Source organism: Bufo bufo, chromosome 10, assembly GCF_905171765.1.
Source record: "Bufo bufo chromosome 10, aBufBuf1.1, whole genome shotgun sequence".
NCBI lineage: Eukaryota > Metazoa > Chordata > Amphibia > Anura > Bufonidae > Bufo > Bufo bufo.
Genome location: NC_053398.1, coordinates 139671696 through 139693654, shown reverse-complemented (window position 1 = coordinate 139693654; position 21959 = coordinate 139671696). Strand labels below are relative to the sequence as shown.

Here is a 21959-nt window from a genome sequence, read left to right as displayed (position 1 = left end):
TTAAGACAGAATGCAAAAACTGACACCTTTAGAGACCTTCTGTTCTGCTCCCATAGACTTCTATTATGACGGAATCCCTTTAAAGGTTTCCCTTTTGCATTCCATCTTAAAGATTATGTTCTTTTTCGATATAAAGTGAAGTTCAGGTCCCTGTTGACTTCAATGGGGTTTGAGTTCGAGACCCGAACTTTCACGGGTGCGCTCATCCCTACACACTGTAGGAATCCGAACAGTAATATGCTCTAAGGGTCACTTAAAGGAGTAAGGCGTTTTCCCGGCGAGTATGAAAAGTCCTACTGCCCCCTCTCGCATATGTTGCGACGCTGCGTTGCTCTGCTCCCCGCTCATTTCCACTTTTGTGCATGTTGAGCGCAGTAGAAATCGGAGCAGCGCCAGAATGGCAATGGTGGGGAAAGGGAGTGTGTTTTTTTTTTTTGTTTTTTTTTTGTTTTTTAACCCATTGTACAAAATGATGCACAAAATTTCATAAAACTATGTCTATGACAATTTTAGTGATACATTTTCTTCATCCGGTAACTCACAAGGACAGAGTGTGTGATTGCCGCTTTTCCGCCCGCCGCGTGCTTTTCCTCTGCCTGCTGAGCAACGTCTGAAATGGGATTAGCGGTCTACTCGTCCCGCGATGTCAAAACATCTCACCCAGAAGACAGGACAGTTAGGCAAATTAGAAAGATGTTGTGGCATGCAGAGAGCAGCGGGAAGGTGCAGAGACTGCAGACAAGGGGATTACACAGAGACGGCTCCCTCCTCCGCAGGGATAGAATCCAGTCCAGCACTCCCGCCAGGTTTACCATGTTTGTCGTTTGAAAGAATTTTTTAAAAGGCGACTGAAACGAATGTATGACATGAAAATCTTATCAGAGGGTGAATGTTACGGAGCTATACGCCATGTGCATCCTTCCGCAGCAGCGTCCTATGGCAGGATGTGATTGCTTAAAGCCAGTGTACGAGATTAGTAAAAAAAGAAAAAAGGTTGCTTTCTACCAGAAACGGCGCCACTCTTGTCCATGGGCTGTGTATGGTTTTGCAACTATTGGGGCAGAGCTGCAATACCAGACCCAGCCTGTGCAGGACAATGGCGCTGTTTCTGGAAGAAATCAGTATTTTTTTTTTTAGAATTTCTTACAGTCCCTTTAATTAAAGCCCATCAGTCAGCAGATTTGTCCCTATGACACTGGCTGACCTGTTGCGTGTGCTCCTGGCGGCTGAAGGCATCTGTGCTGGTCCCATGTTCATACGTGCCCGCATAACTGAGAAAAATTATTATATGCAAATGAGCCTCTAGGAGCTTCGGGGGCGTTGCCGTTGCACCTAGAGGCTCTGCTCTCTCTGCACTTTGACAGATTCAGGCAGTGTAAACATAATTACCACTAGCAATCAAGGTGAAGAGGGCACGGCAGTTGCAGAGAGAGCAGAGGCTGTAGGTGCAATGGCAACGCCCCCGTTGCTCCTAGAGGATCATTTGCATATATTGAAACATAATTTTTCTCAGTAATGCCCGGGACATATGAACATGGGACCAACACAGATGCCTTCAGCTGCCGAGCGCACATGTAACAGGTCAGCCAGTGTCATAGGTACAAAACTGCTGACAGATTCCCTTTAAAGGGAAGTCTAGACTCCTCCTGTTCATGTGCCTTTTTGGGGTATGTTAGGAGAGCAGTCAGTCAGAGAAGTGTCCTGCGCTTTCTCCTTGTGACGACTCTTGGCTCCATTCCTGACTAAACTACTACTGGTGACCATTCTGGTGACCCTGACCTGGGAATCGAATCGGGGAATCCATACCTCCTTGAGAGGTTAAAGGTGAAGAACGGGGAGATTCCTTACACTACATGCATGCATTATCGAGTGCGCCATATCCCTCAGCTGAGATTTAAAGGGGCTGCCCACAGTTACATTTTGTTGTTTTTAATGTAAAAAAGAAGCCATGTTCTTCATCGCCGTTCCAGCACTGATCTGGTCCTGACTCCTCTCCGTTTGCCGGTCCTGGCTCGACACACAGGAAATGCCCAGCCAATCAGAGGCAGTTCACCACTTCCACCAATGATTTAGGCATTTCCTACCTGTTGAGTTGGGACAGGAAGTGGAGAACCGCAGGGGCTGGAGCGGCAGTGGGGGGGGGGGGGGGGGGGAGAGAGTATGGCGTCTTATTTTTAACCCACGGTGAGCCATGAAATAGTGCTGCACAACCCCTTTTTAAATGTCAGTTTTAACAGTCCTGCAGCGTTTTCTGGATTGTGCACTTGTCCTGTCATTTTGGTTTTTAAGGGGGGTTGTGAGAGGGGTGGGGGGGGGGGGGTTATGGCATCTTGGGACATTTTGTGGTCGTGGCTCCTCTCGGAAACCTTTAACCATTTGCTGTCAGAGGAGAAGGTGGAAGGAATGCTGATAAATGCTGCAAAGATAAAACGCAGAGGGGGGGGGGGGGGGGGCGGCTCGATACCATTCCATGATTCAGCTGCCGCGTTCCTTCCCGTCCAGGCAGAATCATTACGGCTTTGATGCTCTGGAAATGCAGCGAGGAGGCGAGCGGAGAAACCGTAGGGAAGTATTGATGGCCGAGATTAACCAGACTGCAGGTTTAACGCTGGAATACTAAGCAGGGATGGCTGGGGGATCAGTAAGGCCTCATAACGTTTTCATTCAGATGTCCAAAAATCAAATCGATCCCTGTATGAGTGACTTGTGTCTCCATCGGTACGATAAGAGGCTGCAAAGATGGGTCGTCATTGTGTGATCAGTGAGGGGGTGATCGGGACCCCAAGGGCATCACTACCTACTGGTTATACTGGTATAGCAGTGCATTCATGCATGCGGCTGTGTCTGGTGCCGCAGTTCTGACGACTGAGGGTTATATGTAGAAATGCCCTTTAAATTATAACCCCAGACACAAATGACCGCTGATACCCTATATGTGAGACATACACAGGACACGCGTCTCCAGAACTCCCATAGAAATGAATGGAGCGGCAGTTTGCATGTCCAACCGGGTGTAGGGCCCCCCATTCTTGTGATAGGTGAGGGGCCCCAGGACTCCCAGAGGTAAAACCCCCACAGATCTAATAGTTATCTGGAAGAGGTAGGACCCCCACAAACAGCGGCGTACATAGAGAAGTAAGGACCCCATAGCAAGGATCAAACCGGGCCCCCCACACAGGACAGAAGGGTTACCGCCTAAACTCCTTTCAATGACCCCCCTTGGGCCATTTTTTGTCTCATTTGCCAAAAGTTTTTCCGTTTAGAGGGTAAGAGTCCTGACCAAGTTTTCACCCCCAAGAAGAAGAGGGGAGAATCCCAACTGGGCCCCCTCTTGCCCTGGACCCCATAGCGGCCACTATGGTAGTTACACCCCTGCCCACAGATCTATACTTTAGTAGTTATACCGTTATATAACCGGAATACCCCTTTAACTTATCCTATCTTCAGTTTCAGGAACCGGAAGTACCTATCTGACAGGTAGCACTGGCAGCCATATTGGCTCACGTGGCTCTGTCACCCAGTCGGTGGTGTAGCTAGAAATGACTGGGCCCCGCAGAAAACTTTTGAATGGGGCCCCCCTCCCCCAGTAATTTTTTTGCAACCCCTTCCTTTCATGCCGCCCCCATTACTGTGGCTAGTAAAGATCGCTCTCTGAGTTTCCTACACTCTCTATACTGCCATTGTATATAATTTCATAGTGTAATACTGTTAAGGGGGCCCTGACAAAATCTTGTAATCCTGGATGGGCCCCTTCGGGGTCAGGGCCCCAAAGCAGCCGCTTTCCCCTATAGTTACGCCCCTGTACCCAGACACTCATTCTGTTTCTTGACCAGGATTCCCTAGGACCTGAATAGGGTTCCTCGAGAAGACCACAGTAGCAGTATAAGATACTGGTCATCTTCTTTGAGAACCCCAATGGTCCCTGCCCCCCCCCCCCCCCCCCCCCCCCCCCCCCCCCCCCCCCCCCCCCCTCCCCAGCCCCTCCGAAGACCCCAAGTCAGTGATTTGATTTTGGGTGGTCTTCTCATAGACCCAATTCAGTTGATTCTCTACCACTACTCAGTGGCTCGGTATGACACTGCAAGCTTATGTGACAACATACGGTATTTTGAATTCCAGTGCATCCCAAAGGCTTACAATCAAGTTGTTGTTTTTTTTTTTTTACGCCATAAAATGTTACATTTTTTCACGCTAATTATTTTACCTCTGATTTTATTTTGCATTTTCATTTCTTTCAGCCCGACCATCAGAAGTGTAAAATCCTCCAGCAATAGTAATACACCGCGGCCTGCCGTTTCCTATACAACAGCGCCCCCTGCAGGGGACTTTATTTAGCAGAAAAGGACAATGAAGTCTTTATACAATAGGCCAAGCACATATATATATTTTATTTATTTATTTATTTTCCTCTTTCTATAACTCATTTCTTACTCCTTCAACCAGATCGTGAACTTGTGACCCTCCAGGTAATTCCCAATTCACTCGCTTCTGGGTCTGAACTTCCGACACATTGCTCCTAGCTGCAAGGTTGAATTTGTTTGAAATTGCGGCTCTTGTGTTCGGCGGAGATTTAATAACCCGCGATACGATTGAAAGATTACATTATGGAGTGTGAAGCGTCGCTCCTGTTTCATTTAGATAAAGGGGATGTTTATCTTTACGGCGAGAAGGTGAACGTTTGGAAAATTCTTTCCGCTCTCGATGTGTATTACATTCCCTGCGCGCTCAATAAGGAGGCTTTATGGGGGAGACGTTCACCACGGAACGGAATATTGTTTTTTTTTTTGTCTTTTTAATGGTGACTTCCAGTACCACTGCAGTCGACGTACCTAATGCTATAATAGTTATGGAGGTATTCTCCACCAGAGGCAATATGGATCCCAGACCTCAGCCTCATTCACACGTCGGTGTTCCACGGACGGCACACGTCGCCATTAATTCTAATGTGTGTATTCACACGTCTGTGTTTTAGCACGGTCCGCGGGTCCGTGTTTGTAGCACAGATGTATGCTTTTTGTCTGGATCCATCATGCCCACTTATAGTCTATGGGTCAGTGAAAGCCACGGATGCGATCAGTGTTTCACGGATCATTAGGAAGAGATGCTTTCCGAAAATTTTATTTTTTAGCTGTGCAGGGTCAGTGAAACATGGATGGCACACGGACAGCAAAAAAACTGACGCACAAACCTCGCGCGTATCCATCGCTGGCCACCACGAATTCGAACATGGTCGTGTGGACGAGCCTTGGGTGCCGTATTACGTCTCCTTGCGTCTCGGACCTTGGGTAGGAGTCCGGCCACAACACTCTAGAGAACCGCATAATGCTGGCGATGTTCTATACGATGAAGAAGTTTTTGGTGCAGGTTGTCAAGGTGCCTGACAGCTAGAGCTTTTGGCCGAGTGTGCATTTGTTCTCAATAGGAAGCTGCACCCTTAAAGAGCACAATGATCGGGCGTGTTGAAATCTAGCTCTGCTCAACTCTTTCTTCCTCCAAAATCTAAGGGAAAGTCGGGACAATCCATCCCAATACAGATTGCATAGGCAGCTGGTCCTGCTGAAATCGATGGGTTCGGCCGCCATCCCTCTAAGTAAGGGTGAGCCAACTACAGCTCCCAGCATGCACACATGCTCAGCTTTTCTAATAGAAGTGAACTGAGCATGCTGGGAGTTGTAGTTTTACAACGGGTGGAGTGCCAGAGGCTAATGTGTATTGTGTGGACTGGGTATATTCCTAAATTCCTCAAATATTTTACACATGTATAGAACACATCCATCTATGATATACTTACAGAAAATGTCCATACTTATTAACTTGCAGTTGGTAAATTTGGGACAAATAGGCCCCATCCAGGGGCGTAGCTATAGGGGGTGCAGAGGTAGCAGTCGCTACCGGGCCCAGGAGCCTGAGGGGCCCCGAAGACACTGGTATTATAGAAAGTGCATGCTGGTCAAGTTACACCTCTGGCTGGAGGGAAGGGGTAAGGTCAAAAATTTGTTAAGGGGAGGGGGGGGGGGGCTAGTGTGCCTTTTCATTGGGGGGGGGGGGGGGCGCTAGTGTGTCGTTTCAATTTCAGGCAGCAGAAACGCTATGTGTTTCCCTGCCCCTGGCCACAAAGCACTGAGGGAAGGGGGGCCCAAGCTGAACTCTTGCATCGGGGCCCATCCCAAGGGAATGCCCATGTGTGGGTAGGGTTCACATGAGCACTGGCCATTTTTGGCCTAGAACAGTCCAAATTTGCAGGGGCTGTCGCTGGAAGTTCAGAGCTTTTGCAATTCGGAATGTATGTATAGAATTCCTCTATTTAACGATGACTGTTCACATTTTTTTTTTTTTTTGTTTTTTTTCTGTCCTCCTTTTTCATCCAGAGATTCAAAAATTCCTGTGCCCCCTAGTGGCCGTAAGTGGAAAGAAGTTCGTCATGACAATACGGTCACCTGGTTAGCTTCGTGGACTGAAAACGTGCAGGGATCGGTGAAATACGTGATGCTGAATGCAAATTCCAAATTAAAGGTATGAAGTGGTGTAAAGCCTTATACTGTACTATGGGTTACTGGCTGCCCTTTTCCAAAATATGGCCCCTTTCCAGCGGGCCGTAAAAGCTCGGTTTCTGCATGTTCCGTTTTAATTTATCACGTGTGCTTATGTGCCTTGTGTGTGTGCGCTTTACTATCTACAGCCTATGTGGTCTGCTCTCCTTGGATGCTCCTCTCCTCCACACTACGATCTTCCATGTACAACCTCCTCCCCCTCCTCCACACTCTGATCTTCCATGTACAACCTCCTCCCCCTCCTCCACACTCCGATCTTCCATGTGCAACCTCCTCCCCCTCCCTGCTGCAATCTCTAACATGAGAGAAGGGCAGAGAGTTGGAAACAGGTTCTGCTTCAGCTAGGTGAAACTCTAACAATGCCAGGAGTGCAGCTCTGCAGCAAATAAATAGTGCTGAAAAAGTAGGTGATAAAAATAGTAAGTTGGGGGGAGGGGGGTTGCTTTAATTTCTTTGGCAAGTGGCATTAACTCTTACCGAACCTCAAATATTATCCTAGGGTTTTATATCCTCCTAGAAATGAGATTCTATTACCCAGGGCTTTTGCTGCGCCCCGCTACACACATCGGCACTTCCTATGCTCAGCAGAGCACATTCGCTTCATTTCCGGGCCCCTTGGGATCTATAGATGAAAATGAAGTCATATTTTCAATCTGCAGCCAAACACTAACATTTGCAGAGAGACGGCCTCAGATATTCCCCAGTCAAATAACCTCCAATATCGCCTCGTTTGCCAGCAGAGCGGGAGCGTGCACACTTGTGTGACCTGCTAAGCGGGTATTTAAGGTGCGGAGATGGCATACATTTTGGTTTATTGGCACGGAGGAGGTTTCAAGTCAAAACAGGGCCCTTACTCTTGGTGACCCCTGTGCCACATAAGAGAATTTCCAGGAGAGCGTAACGTAATTACTCAATGATCTAAGCAGTAAGCACTGGATGGCGGCACCTCTATCGAAATGAAGGTGTCATTTTGTGTATTGCACACGGTGCTTGCTTTGGGGCCCCAGGGACACCGTTTCAGCTATATTTTTCTGAAATATTAACTTTTAAGTTGTTTGCATCAATAAAAAATGCTAAGTTACCATCTATCCCCTTGGAAGCTATCTATTGCTCCCTGTTATCAGATGCTGCGGGCAGACTCTTCTCATGGGTCCCACATCCTTCTCCTTGGGATGCCAACCTCCTCTGCACAGCCGATTCCAGGGTTTAATGTGAACTGGCACGCTGCAGCCCGAGGCCCCTTCCCCTCTGAATAGTTGATGAATGGCTTCCCGCTTTGTACAGGGCTGCAGGTGCCATACATCTGACACGCTACCATGGCGCTGCAGCAGATTAGACCATGCCAAGGCTTGCGCTGATGGATGGTTCGAGCAGTGCCAATTTGAGGGGCGGTGTGATGCCATTTTATGACCGTTCGCCGATGCCCATTGCTCATCGTAACAGTATTCACCGTTTTCCTTCCTGACGAGAATTAAAGTCAGAACTGACTATGGTCTTCTAGACTCCGGGACCGGGTTTAGGTCCGGGAGTGTATAATTTCACCACATGACAGAGTAGGTGGACCGCATGGCATACAAGGTTGTAGCAAGCAAAGCTGCTACTATGGACCCTATGAGCTGAGGGGGCCCATCTTCACCCTTAAAGGCTACGGACTTCTTTTTTTTATTATTTATTGCATTTTACTAATTTTGGGCTAAAATCTATTTATGTATTAAATCTGTAAAGCCATTTTTGAGTTACAAGGGTTAAAAATCGGTCCTTTTTGTTTTGTGGCGTCAGCTGACAGCTCATGTGAAGCCTCATCTCAGATCTAATGACTTGATAACCTTGATAGCTAAACTCTTATCAAACTGATAAACACTCATCTGAGCTATATTCTTATCAGTTTGATAAGAGTTTAGCTATAGTGGGTGGTTATGAAGTCAGGAGATCCAAGATGAGGCTTCACATGAGCTGTCAGCTGAAGGGACTAAGAAGTTATACTCTGAAAACAAAAGTTTTTGGTTTTTTTAACCCTTCTCTGAAAAAGGCTCAACATTTTTAAATAAAGACTAATTGAATTTTTTTTATTTTTGCATAAACTGCATTCGTAAAAAAAAATAAAAAATTGCCCAGAAGGTGGCCATAACCGAAAAAGGTCTTTTCCGAGACTTTTATATTGATAGCCTTATCCTCTGGACAGGTTATCTGTGTCTGATCGGTGGGGGTCTAACAACCAGATCTCCTGCCAATCAGCTGTTTAATAAGGTCGCCTAGGTCATGTGACCGATGAACGTGATGTCACTGGCCTAGGCTAAGCGTCCAGAATCGATCATCTGTGACTTCAAACAGCTGATCAGCAGGGGTCTTGGGAGTCAGACCCCCCCCCCCCCCCCCCCCCACTGATTAGATACTGATGACCTATCCGGAGGTCTCAGAAAACCCGTTTTAAGGATTCAGAGTTGAAAGGCAATGAGGTGCTCTTGAAAGATGGTGATGCTTGGTCTCGTCTTGAAATATATTGGCATGTTTAGGGCCCCTTACATAACACATGTATGACAGACAAGGGCCCCATAACTATTTTTGCTGTGGGGCCCCGTGATTTCTTGTTACACTTATCAGTCTTTTTAAGGCGACCTCAAGTCAAGAACTTTGTCTGTAAATAGCACATGTATAGTTCCCGGTCTGTTTCTTTCAAGATGGCTACCATCGGCTAAGGCTTCCACATGCAGAACAACATAGGAAAGTCTAAGACCTGCTTTCCCCCCTCCACTGACCCAGGATGGACACAGCATCTACGTCAGTTACTAGTCCAGCCAAGAGATCCAATGGACTCATTGGCCAGTCTGCCCTCCATCTACAGGTTGTCTCCATAGAGAGTCCTGGACCACTGCTGTCTATGGAGGTCAGATTGGTCGATGGAGCTCGCAAACCCCCCGGGGCTCCAGCCAGGCTTAGTTATAGAAACAGTTTTATGGACCGATTTTATTAAAGGCATAAAAGCCCCTTAAGAAAACGGTCAATAAAACTAATGACCCTTTTGGAGAACTTTGTTAAATTTGTTATAAATTTCTCTTAACCCAAGGGTGAAAAAGATTGGGAAAAATATGAAGTGGCCAGAAAGCTGAAGAACCATGTCGACAAAATTAGAAGAACGTACCGGGAGGACTTCAAATCCAAAGAGATGCGCATACGACAGAGAGCTGTAGCGCTATACTTTATTGACAAGGTAGGGGGGCGCAGGAAGATTTTGGTCTGACTTCCGAAAAATTCAGTCTACACAGAGTAGCTGGAAGAACTCCAGCCCTGTGCCACTTACCCATAGATCTTACTGAAGACCTCCCTTCTTCTGACGTACTACCCTCCCAATTATGTAGCATCATAGGTTGTCCTGCGTGAAGCATACATGTAAGATGACCGGTGACCTCTGCTATGGTCTTTAAAAAATAGGCTTCAAAAAGGCCCAGAAATGTGCGATATTAAACTGTAGAACTTTGCACGTGGTCTTGGATTAAAAAAAAAAATATCTGGAGGTTAGGCTATTGACAGAATGGAGTCCCCCTTTAATTTTATAGTAATGGATTTGCACTGTCACCCCCTCAGCTGGCTTTGAGAGCAGGTAACGAAAAGGAAGAAGGGGAGACGGCCGACACCGTAGGTTGCTGCTCGTTGAGAGTCGAGCATATTAAACTTTACCCAGAACTTGATGGAGAGACGCACGTGGTCGAGTTCGACTTTCTGGGTAAAGACTCCATCCGGTATTACAACAAGGTCCCGGTAGAGAAGAAGGTAAGTGATTCCATCTATGAAACCTGATGATACGTTGTCCTTGGAGATTAAGGTCTTTGTAAAAATCACTATGAACCGCGTACCAGCCCGGCGCGCCGTCACCCGAGAACACCGTGGAGGAGATTTATCAAAGCGGGTGTAAAGAAAACTGGCTTGGTTTCCCATAGCAACCAGTCAGATTCCATCTTTTATTTTCTTAGAGATCCTTTGCAAAATGAGAATTGGAATCCGATTGGTCGCTATGGGCTCTAAGCCAGTTTTCTTCACACCAGTTTTGATAAATCTCTCCCTGTATGTGGTTTTAAGTGGCGGCAAACTGGGAGGTTACCCCCCATTCCTTATTGGGTCCCCCAAGGACGGGAGTAACTTAAAGGGGGTCTTTGGGCTTTTAATATTGATGACCTATCCTCAGAATAAGTCATAAATATCAGATCGGTGGGGGTCTGACACCTGGCACCCCCACCAATCAGCTGTATGAGGAGACGGGGCGGGCGCGCGCGCGCAGTGTGGACGTGCGGTCACCTGTCCATACGGAGACGGCACGTGCACACTGCGCGCACCATCACCTCATACAGCTGATCAGACCCCGCCGATCTGATATTGATGACCTATCCTCAGGTCTCCCGTCATTCTCCCAGCTGCTATGTCTATGACAAACCAACAGTGACCAGAAAGAGAGACTGTAGACGCAACGTGCACACTGCGCGCGCTATCTCCCCGTACAGCTGATCAGCAGGGGGTGCCAGGTGTCGGACCCCCGCCAATCTGATATTGATGACCTATCCTGAGGGGATAATTAATCAATATTAAAAACCCGGAGAACCCCTTTAAGAGGAGCATGTAAACCTTTCCTGTCCTACAACAAAAGGGACTTTACAATTCCGGCTATTTTTTTTAACTGAACCCTGAGTGGCTGTTTTTATTGGGCTCTGAATAGCAATATTGTGGGGAAATATATACTGGTGGTGGTCTGGGCGGGGCACTAGGTGGCAGCCTTCTGAGTGGGGCACTTGGCGGTGGCGTTCGGGGGGGGGGGGGGGGACGACTCTGGATGTTGCGTTCGGTGGGGGGGACGGACACTAGATAGTAGCGTTCCGGGTAGGACACTAGGTGGCGGTGTTCTGTGGAAGGACAGTGGATATTGGCGCTTTGGGTGGGGCACTGGGTGGAGGCATTCTGGGCGGCGGGGGCACTGGGTGGCAGCATTCTGGGCGGCGGGGGCACTGGGTGGCAGCATTCTGGACAGGGCACTGGGTGGCAGCATTCTGGACAGGGCACTGGGTGGCAGCATTCTGGACAGGGCACTGGGTGGCAGCATTCTGGACAGGGCACTGGGTGGCAGCATTCTGGACAGGGCACTGGGTGGCAGCATTCTGTTACATATATTTGGATGAAGTAGATATGTTTATATACTGTGTAATTTATATTTAGTAAATTGAGAAGTGTCCAGAAGCATGGCAGACGGCAGCTCGGGGCCCAGGCCCATTTTGTATCAGACTGTTCTGAATGATTTTCTGCCATAATTTTTTGTTTTTCAGGTATTTAAAAACCTGCAGCTGTTCATGGAGAATAAGCAGGAAGGAGACGATCTGTTTGACAGACTGAATGTGAGTGGATTAACCCTTCTAGACCCTCTGCAGATGCTGATTACCGGAGATTTATTAAAGCTGGCAGCTCCTGGCTGCTCCCTTGTCACCAGCTGGTGGATGACGTCCCATAGAGAGGATGCAGTCACCCCCTCGGGCCACCTCCTGGAAGATTTGGTGGGCAGCATGGTGCACAAAAGCCATGCCTTGCCCATGAGAAAACCTAGAGAGGCTGCAAAAGGGCAGGAGCTGCCTGTGTACGCCCGAGAGCTAGAATAACCACGACTTCACTGGGGAGCAAGGAGCCTTGTCATCGCTGCTCGGGGATAATCGCACATGGCGCTCGTCCAAATCCAGGGAAATACACTTTGCTCTGCAAATTAATTTAGTTGCCATCCTGGTGTGCGAGAAATATACAACTGGCGCGCACACCGGAGGCGCGGATGAGTTGGCGTGACGCGTGGAATGGACCTTTTTACTGTGTAATTGTCACGCTCCTGTCTTCCCTGAGTGTTCGTGCACCAAGGAGATGAGCGAGAACAACAAATCGATAGAAAGAGAGCTTTTCCCAACTAGTGGCTGTAACTACAACTCTCAGCATGGTTGACGGCTGTCAGGGGATGCTGGGAGAGGCGCCGGCCCTGGTGGCCTTCATGTGTAAATCCAATTTGCAATGTTGTGCATAAACCTTGCTGGGTTCTTGTCCAGCAGCCGGTTTATGCTGGAGCCTATAGTACCTCTGCTACCTGACCCTGGTGGCAATCAACATCCAAACATCAATTGGTCCCAATGCAAATCTTTCCCTTGGTGGGTGAAGGGGCTATCAATTAATGGCCGAGATCTTGTATCATTTTTAGGTTCCCCAAAAAAACCTATTAAACTTTTGTATCTATTACATAAACATGGGTCATTTATTAGCTGTGATGGATCAAGGTAATATAAGAACTTCGGGTCAAAATCCGGTAAATTTAGGTCCAGATAAGTGTTACCAGCTGGGGGGTACCCCTGCACAGTCTGACATTGGCAGCGCTCATAGGACACCCCCAGCTGGTAACAGTTTCATTGCAAACTGCTAGCAATTTACTCAGAACTTCTAATAGGAATAATAAAGGAATGGCGCTGCTATAGATGCTGCTCCAGAATTGTGACGGCTCCTCTGTAAAGTATCCGTAGTAATGGAGTCAGCCATCGGTTGGCACTGGTGCCCCGCAGCATTATGCCCATGGGTTTATCTGACCTGGCATGGATATTATGTGGGTGGATTTCCTATTCGTCGTCACAGACCGCCATATGTCCGCTCCAATTCGTGTGCCTGACATAAGGAAATTAAATATTTTGAGCCCAGAGAGCAGAAACAAAACCATGGGGGTTGTAGTTCCAGCTACATCGACTTGAATACAGTTTTAAAAAAAAACAAAAAAAAAACATGGCTGCATTCTTCAAGACATGGAGCCACACCTGTGTGTGTGTGTGTGTGTGTGTGTGTGTGTGTGTGGGGTATAGCAGTTCAGCTCCATTGAAGAGGATGGGGCTGGGCTGCAATACCACACACAACCTGTGGACAGGTGTGGCGCTGTTTTTGGAAGAGTCCAGTCATGATTTTCTAATCCTGGACAGGTTTGTTTTTTTTTTTTTTACTTTTTTTATAAATTAATTTGTATAATGCAACTTTCATATACTTTGTATCAATTCTTCGCCGTTTTCAAGATCTCTGCTTGCTTTTAGTGAAAGGAAGCCGTTGGACAGTTATCAAAGGAATAACCTCTCGCGCCTCGTTTTGCAGACGCCAATGCTGAACAAACACTTGCAGTCCCTGATGGAAGGACTGACAGCCAAGGTTTTCAGGACGTACAACGCCTCGGTCACGCTGCAACAGCAGCTGCAGGAGCTGACGGACGGTAAGACTCCATCACTGCCCCGGTCGCCCCGTGTGTGCGCTGCGCCGGCATGTTCTACAACCAGAACTGGGCTTTGTAATAAAACCTTCTTTTGTTAATGGCTAGTTGTTAACATAAAGTGGTACCGCTTTCCAGATTTAGGCTACATGCACACGACTGTATGTGTTTTGCGGTCCGCAAAAAAAAAAACGGATGACATCCATATGCCATCCTCAAAAAAAAAAAATGGATCCATTGTAACAATGCCTAAAACGAACAAGAATAGGACATGTTTTATTTATTTTTTGCCGGGCTACGGAACGGACATACGGATGCGGACAGCACACATTGAAATGAATGGGTCTGCATCCTATCCGCCCACAAAAACGGAACGGACACTGAAACAAACAACGTTCATGTGCATGTAGCCTTACATAAATTCCCGGATCGGGCGAGGGGTATAACACATCATGGGTGAAGCAGTATATATACCACTCAGACTTAACTGCCCGAGGCGGGAGTATACAGGAGCGTATAGGAAACGGGGTCTCCGCCGGCGGGACTGCACTGCAGAACACAGCTCCTAGTGCTGCAGGAAATTCTCTGACGCCGCTTTCTACCAAAAACTGCACCACCCCCACCTAGAGGTTGTGTGTGGTACTGCAGCTCAGCCCTATTCACTTCAATGGAGCTGAGCTGCAATACCAGACACAACCACTAGTGATGTGTGGCGCTGTTTCAGGAAGAAAGTAGCCGTGTTTTGCTAGTTCTATACAGTGACTGGTGGTGTGGAGAGCCATGATGTAGGTGCCAGCTGGAAAGCAAGGGCCTCACATTATTTCTAAGCCTCGGTCCTCTCCAGCTGTCGGAAGGAAGGGAACCTTGCTGCAAAATAAACCATCTTACTGCACCGGGCAGAATAGGCACCCCACATTCAGTGGTAATAAATATTAGGTAAATGTCGGCAATATCGGGGCCTGATGGGTATTGTAGTTTTGCAACAGCCGGAGAGCCCCAGGTAAGAGATCTCTGCATCGGATGCTGATCTAATGATTATGACCGCCTTATTAATGGTTTATTTCACCCCCCAGGGGAGGACACCGGCCCGGGAAAGATCCTGTCCTACAACCGAGCCAACAGAGCGGTTGCTATACTTTGCAACCATCAGCGGGCAGCACCGAAAACATTTGATCAATCCATGGCAAATCTGAGATCCAAGGTGGGGAAATGTGACACGATGTCTTGTGACTTGTGGTAGCCAATCGGTGATCTGCAGCTGGAGGCTCTCCGACTGTTCTGTAACTGCAGCACGATGGCAGTTATACATTGCAGATATGTCTTAGTCTTAATACATTTTTACAGTTTCATGTATTGCATGATGTGGTCTTAATTCCTCATCATTTAAAGTCCCCTGCTTGCTGGCAGTGAACGGGAACATCACTGCAAACCTGTAGAGACCTAATAGTTCCCGCAGCTGTTTTTTTTTTTTTTTTTTTTTTTTTTACTGGTATATCCAGTCTACACTATCCTTTGTGTCAGGGGCATAACTAGAAAAGGCTGGGTCCCTTAGCAAAGTTTTGAAGCCCCCCCCTTTCTGAACAACTTCCCTGCAAACACCCCATCTAGTAAAGACCGCCCACACTCGCCATAAACCCCCCCTCACCCACTCAGTAGTTATGGCCCCTAAGTGCCCTCATACAGTTATGGTCCCTTAGTCCCACCTCACAGTAGTGGCCTCCTTACACTAGTGAAGCCCCTATGGTGTTAATAAAGTAAAAAAACAGTAATACTCGCCAAGCCCCATTCCTTCAATGAACGGATCACATCTCGATCTCTCCAGCAGGTGCAATGCAGTGATGTCATCGCATCTGCAGGGTAGGAGAGGAAACGGACTGAGGAAAGGCTGGGGAGATGACCCTCAGCAGAGCAGGCGGTATAATGTCACTGCACCTGCTCGGGGGAGCACAGGCCGGGGAATGATGCCCGAGCCATAATGGGATGACGGACATTCATTACAGCCCAGGTCCTCCTGCCATTTAGGGCCCCGCAGTGGCTGCTACGGCGGTAGTTCCACCCCCGCTTGTGCGGTAAATAAATCGGTAGCATCAGTTTCTCTCCGGTCCTGATGTTGCCACAGTGGACGGCTGTGAAGTCTCGACTTGGATAACAGAGGCTTGACACAAATGTAGCAAACCCTCAGCTACGGGAAGGATTATGTGTAGACTGGTCTCAGCTTCTGGCTTTCAATCACTGATGGAAATAATGAAGCGCATTTGCATTAAATATGGACACATTTTTTTTTACATTTAAAAATGTTTTTACGTATGAGATTTAGTGATTTCCTTAAATGAAAAAAATATTTAAAAAAGTCTGCAGTCTTCAGCCCTTCATTTTCCAAGCCGCTGATATTCTGTTTATTACCTGCACCTAGTTTCAGACCTTTCCCATATGGATGTGTCCTCCCAGTGATACATGCTGGATCTGTGTCCAGGATGCTGCTGCCTTCCACTGCAAACTGCCTTATGGGGCGCCATTTGTTCACAGTGCATTTTGTCGCACAGAATGTCCTTTTGTGACACAGAATTCTACAAAATGCCTGGTCATAAAATGCGCTGTGAACAAATAGTTCAGTGGGAACAAACGACAGCCTACATGCTGCCTTTTGTTACAAAATGTAATTTTGTGTGCAGATTTATTTTGTGATTCTGTAACAACATAACATTGTGTGACAGAATTCATTTTGTCCCACAGAATTGATTTCATGTCACAAAATAAGTGTCACAATATGAATTCCGTGCCACAGAATGAATTCTGTATCACAAAATATCATTCTGTATGACAAAATAATGGAAATAAATCTCGTCACAAAGTCTGTCACAAAATAAGTCTGTGTTGCAAAATCTATTGTCACATTATGAATTGTCACAAAATAACATTTTGTGCGACAAAGATTTCTGTAAATACCAAATGAATCCTGTGATTACTACATTCATTTTGTGTCACAAAATACATTGCGAACAAACGCCACCCCATGCATCCTGTATTATCTGCCTTTCACACCCTGATCTGCTGTGAACAACCTTCTCCCCCTCCCTCCTGCTAAGGCCTCTCGCACACGACTATGTATTTTGCAGTCTGCAAAAAAAAATGATCCGCAAAAAATACGGATGACATCCATGTGCATTCCGTATTTTGCGGAACGGAACAGCCAGTAATAGAACAGTCCTATCCTCGTCCGTAATGCGGACAATAATAGGACATGTTCTATTTTTTTGCGGAACAGAAATACGGACATACGGAAACGGAACGCACATGGAGTAACTTATGGTTTGTTTTTTTTGCGGACCTATTTAAGTGAATGGTTCTGCATACAGGCAGCAAAAAAAACTGATCGGACACGGAAAGAAAATATGTTCGTGTGCACGAGGCCTAACACTGAGAGAAGGGAGGGGGAGAGCAGAGAGCAGTCAGAACAGGAGCAGAGCTCGGATGAGGTTGAGCAGCAGCCAGGGGTGCACCTAGCCTTTCTGCTGCCTGAGGGGAAAATTGAAATGTCACCCCCCAACCCCCACACCAAATTCTCAACTTACAGCCCCACATACCTCCTTACATCCAGTAATGTTCCCCCAGTAGTAATAATGTTCCTGATAACGTGTAACAGTAGAATTGCCCCCTAATGTGCGCCAGTACAAAAAAGCCCCCTTATAATGTGCGCCAGTACAAAAAATGCCCCCAATAATGTGCACTGGTATGAAAAATTCCACCTTGTGTGCCAGTACAAAAAAAATACTCCCTCTTGGTGCCCCCAGTTGATCTAATGTCCTCATAGTGCCCCACGATTTATCAAAACTGCCTTATTCTAACCTTATTCGCCTACCATCGCACCCTGGGTCAAATCCATTTTGATATTCAGTTGCTGTTGGTTACGTCCTGCATTGGAGCTTTTGTATGGCAGGATGTAGGAAGGGGTGTGGTTAGTGTCACATGATCTGCTGATGTCAGGACACATCTCACTGATAGGACAGCAGTCACATGACAAACCAGGAAGTAGGAGTCAAGCACGGGGGGTAAAAGAAAACTGCAAATGAGGTATATGTGAAAGAAAAAAATGGGAGCTAGAGTAAAAGTAGTTTATGGCATAACCCCTTTAACTTAAAATCCAGATGTATGTATTTAATGTCTTGTGTTTCTCCAGATTGAAGCCAAAAAAGAACAGATTGCATTGGTGAAGAAGGAGCTGAAGGAAGCCAAGAAAGAAGCTAAAGACAATGACACCGAGAAGCTCCGGAAGTAAGTCATACGCCCGCACTGCCACGAAATGGACGCCAACACCCTGCACATTAGCCACGTAAAGGTCACGTTGCAGCAGTTTGTAGGTGGTGGTTCGCTGGCAGATTTGCAGTTCCCCGAGCGTATTAACCCTTTGGACTCCACATATTTGCACTAGATCATAATTGGTGCAAGCAGAAGGCAGCTGAAATCTGGCTAACTACTGCGCTTTTTCCGTTGAGCCACCATAGATTCTTATGGCACCTAATACTACGTGGGTATATTCTCAGGGTGTGGCCAAATGGAAAACCCTGCATGGAAACCGTAGTATTACATGGCGGCCATTCAGGTGAATTACCGAATGGGTGTCTCGGGTCCACCAGAATGGAAGCTGGTCATATAAAGCGGCTCTTCATCCATTCCGGCTTGGAGAGGGGTCCCGAGTGGGAGACCAGTCACTATGATGTCCACGTGGCTTAACAGGACAGGGGGTTGGTTGTCTTACCGCTGTCGACCAAATGCTTGTGCGGCCGACTGCTATCGATCCCCATCGGGGGCTACTGGAGATAGCTGCTGCCGCCGCTGCAGTGGGGGCTACTGGAGATAGCTGCTGCCGCCGCTGCAGTGGGGGCTACTGGAGATAGCTGCTGCCGCCGCTGCAGTGGGGGCTACTGGAGATAGCTGCTGCCGCCGCTGCAGTGGGGGGCTGCTGCAAGAATTTTCAGTTCACTGACAGCAAGACGGGATCCTGAAAGAGAGGAATAGAAACAAAGTAAACTTTTATAATGGGACAATCCCTTTATACAATTTTTAAAGACTTCCGCATACCAAGGTATATGTCTGATTTGGCGGCGGTCTGACCGTTGGGTCCCTCGCCATTCACAAGAACAGGGACCCAGAGTTCCCAGTTACCTGCCGCCGCAATAAGGGCTACTGGAGATAGAATGTGCGGCGGCAGCTAACTGGGAACTCTGGGTCCCTGTTCTTGTGAATGGCGAGGGACCCAACGGTCAGACCGCCGCCAAATCAGACATATACCTTGGTATGCGGAAGTCTTTTATAATGGGACAATCCCTTTATACAATTTTTAAAGTTTACTTTGTTTCTATTCCTCTCTTTCAGGATCCCGTCTTGCTGTCAGTGAACGGAAAATTCTTGCATACATTTAGTGGCTGAAAACTAGTCCTCAAATGCAGACATCTGTAGTCCTGTGACTTGTACATCACGGTTTTCAGCCTCTGAAACGTTTCCATTTGCTGTCAGCAGGCAGAGAAATGTTGATTAAATTCTACCATATGAAAACTTTACTTGAGTAACACTGGACTATCCCTTAAAGGGATGTGTGTGGTCGCTGGGCCCCCAGCAAACACGAGAATGGAAGTACTCGGTCCTCGTATAGATGGAGGGCTAGTGTGCATGGGTGACCACCACTCCGGTCACTACTTTGGGACTACGTAGAAGTGGATCAGCACTCGCTTCGTTTGAAAAAGGCCATTTAGCCGAAACGCGTCACATCTGCCTGTATTCTGCTTATGGCAATAAAGTGAAGATTTATGAGCATCAAAGTCAGTTCTGATCCACTTCTACTTGGACGGGCCTGCAACCCAGGATACGAGCACCACCTTCTTCCGGAGTGCCGACAGAGGAGCGCTAGCTCCGTCCTGTTCTTTGCAGGAATGCCCCTTTAAATAACGGTTTGGTATATTTTTATGGCGGCCTGGAGTTCTGCATGAATTCTAAAAAATAAGGCTGAGCTCCACCTAAAAAAAACTGTGCCTTGGGGCCCCTTTGGAACATATGACCGCCATATCTTCTCTTCATCTCAGAGTTGTGGAAAGCAAGAAGAAAGCGGTCATGAGGGCGGAGGAGCAGCTGATGAGATTGGAGGTGCAGGCGACGGACAAAGAGGAGAACAAACAGATCGCCTTGAGCACCTCCAAGCTAAACTATCTGGACCCCAGGATTTCGGTGGCTTGGTGAGTCCTTAATTCTTGTGGGAGTCTATATAGTCTTCTATGCAGAAGCAAACTCGCCCAAAGGAGGCTGACCAGTAAATCGTTTTCTTAAAAAGCAGTCTGAATGGCATTCAAACCCCCCACTAACCTCACCGATCCCATTCTGACACTTGCTCGGTTCCTGCAAATGACCAGCTGGACAACCCCTTTAATTTGGATGAGAACGGCGTAATACTTCACTTCCCCTGTGGCGGCGCCGCAGGGAACTTGCGCACTACTAGACCCGCTCCTATACACACAACGCGTTGTCTTTTCTCCCTGCAGGTGTAAGAAGTGGGACGTCGGCCTGGAGAAGATCTACAATAAGACCTACCGGGACAAGTTTGCTTGGGCCGTTCATATGACTGAGAAGGACTTCAACTTCTGACCATCGACCAGTCGTAGGCTCGGTTTTACTCTGCATTTATAAGACGTGTTTTAATGGCACTGAACCCGAGCACCAGACTTTTCGTTGGGATTTTACCGTTTCCATTTTATCTGCGTATCTTACGTGCGTTATTAAACATAGACGGGACTTTTAAATAGTTATTTTTTTATATAAAACCTTTTATTAAATGACTTCTATGCATCAACTGGGAACTGGATTTATTGTCTTGGAAATGGGTGGTAAAATACTAGAATCCGAGACCATTTAAAGTGACGCCGGTCCTGCTGAACTCTACTCCCTGTTATCGGCCACTTCAGACTGGGGAGAAGCCAACTGCTCCCTGCGTTATGTTCCTCCAGTGCTGAAATCAGATGTCATGTGAAGCCCATGGTCCTGATCGATCATCCATCCTTTTCAGCCCTTTGAGCCGCCCCCCCTCTCCCCTCTCTGTAAATCCCCAGTGCACAGGTTAGGGGGCTGGGCACTGATGTTGGGTGACTGGGCCCATACAGGATTAGAAAATAGTTGTTTATCTCCCAAAACAAGCCGCCATGTCTGTTCAGTGCGTATTGCAGCCTGTCCTTATTCATGTAAACAGAGACCAGCTGCAATACCAGACATGGCCTGTGCACACGGGTGGTGCTGATACTGGAAGAAATCCACAATAAAAAAAATAAAAATCTTGATGTGACCCCCCCCCCCCCCCCTCCTTTAATGCTAAACCAGGCATGCTCAACCTGCGGCCCTCCAGCTGTTGTAAAACTACAACGCCCACAATGCCCTGCTGTAGGCTGTTCAGGCATGCTGGGAGTTGTAGTTTTGCAGCAGCTGGAGGGCCGTAGGTTGAGCATGCCTGTGCTAGAACATCTCGAGTGCTTTCCTGCATCTTCGGGAAAAGATGGCTGTACACGGGTTGTGCCTTGATGTGGTCAGAGAAATAACCCGCCGGACTCCTCTCTGAATCAGCCACGTGACAGAAAGCCACTGACATTTATCAGCTGCTCATTAGACCCTGTGGCTGTGACCCCCAGCAGGAAAGGTTCCCAGTGACTGTAGAGACGATGGGAGTTATAATACTCATTGTAAAGGTCGCAATCAAATAGAACGGCCAGCAATGTGCTGTGACAACCAATATGACTCCCATCGGGTAGCCGCCCAGTGAATCTACCGGGTGCTGTAGTCTCCTCTCCTGGGAAAGTTGAATATCGCTCTCACTGGGAGCTCAATGCTCATCTTGGTTGTTACTTTGCTTGTCTGTAGAACAGACTGAACAATGACCCATTGAAGTCAGTGGGCCGGGTCATCTGTCCAATCTTCATGGACTATTGGTCCATTTGGAGGAAATCGCTTTGTGCATTATTTTGGCTAGTTTTCTCACTCATTCGAGTCGGTGGGTCCAGTAAAAACCTCAGCCATCACATAGATCCGTCCGCCAGTAGTCTTTCCACAGGTGCACATACTCTAAGCCAGATTCACCTACTGTCACCAAACAGACTGAACACAGTCCTTCTCCAAACCAGATTCAA

General features: G+C 47.4%; 1 protein-coding gene across 1 annotated transcript in view; it reads left to right on the top strand.

Annotated features, from left to right (window-relative positions):
• Window positions 1-20465, top strand: part of LOC120980372 (DNA topoisomerase 1-like) — a 66113-nt gene extending 45648 nt beyond the window's left edge. The window contains exons 6-14 of the mRNA XM_040409439.1: window positions 6369-6513; window positions 9616-9759; window positions 10134-10319; window positions 11858-11926; window positions 13689-13803; window positions 14874-15001; window positions 17978-18072; window positions 19878-20027; window positions 20331-20465. Of these exons, the coding sequence (XP_040265373.1) occupies window positions 6369-6513; window positions 9616-9759; window positions 10134-10319; window positions 11858-11926; window positions 13689-13803; window positions 14874-15001; window positions 17978-18072; window positions 19878-20027; window positions 20331-20433 (1135 nt within the window). The 3' untranslated portion in view covers window positions 20434-20465. The remainder of the gene's footprint in view (window positions 1-6368; window positions 6514-9615; window positions 9760-10133; window positions 10320-11857; window positions 11927-13688; window positions 13804-14873; window positions 15002-17977; window positions 18073-19877; window positions 20028-20330) is intronic.
• Window positions 20466-21959: the final 1494 nt, after the last annotated feature.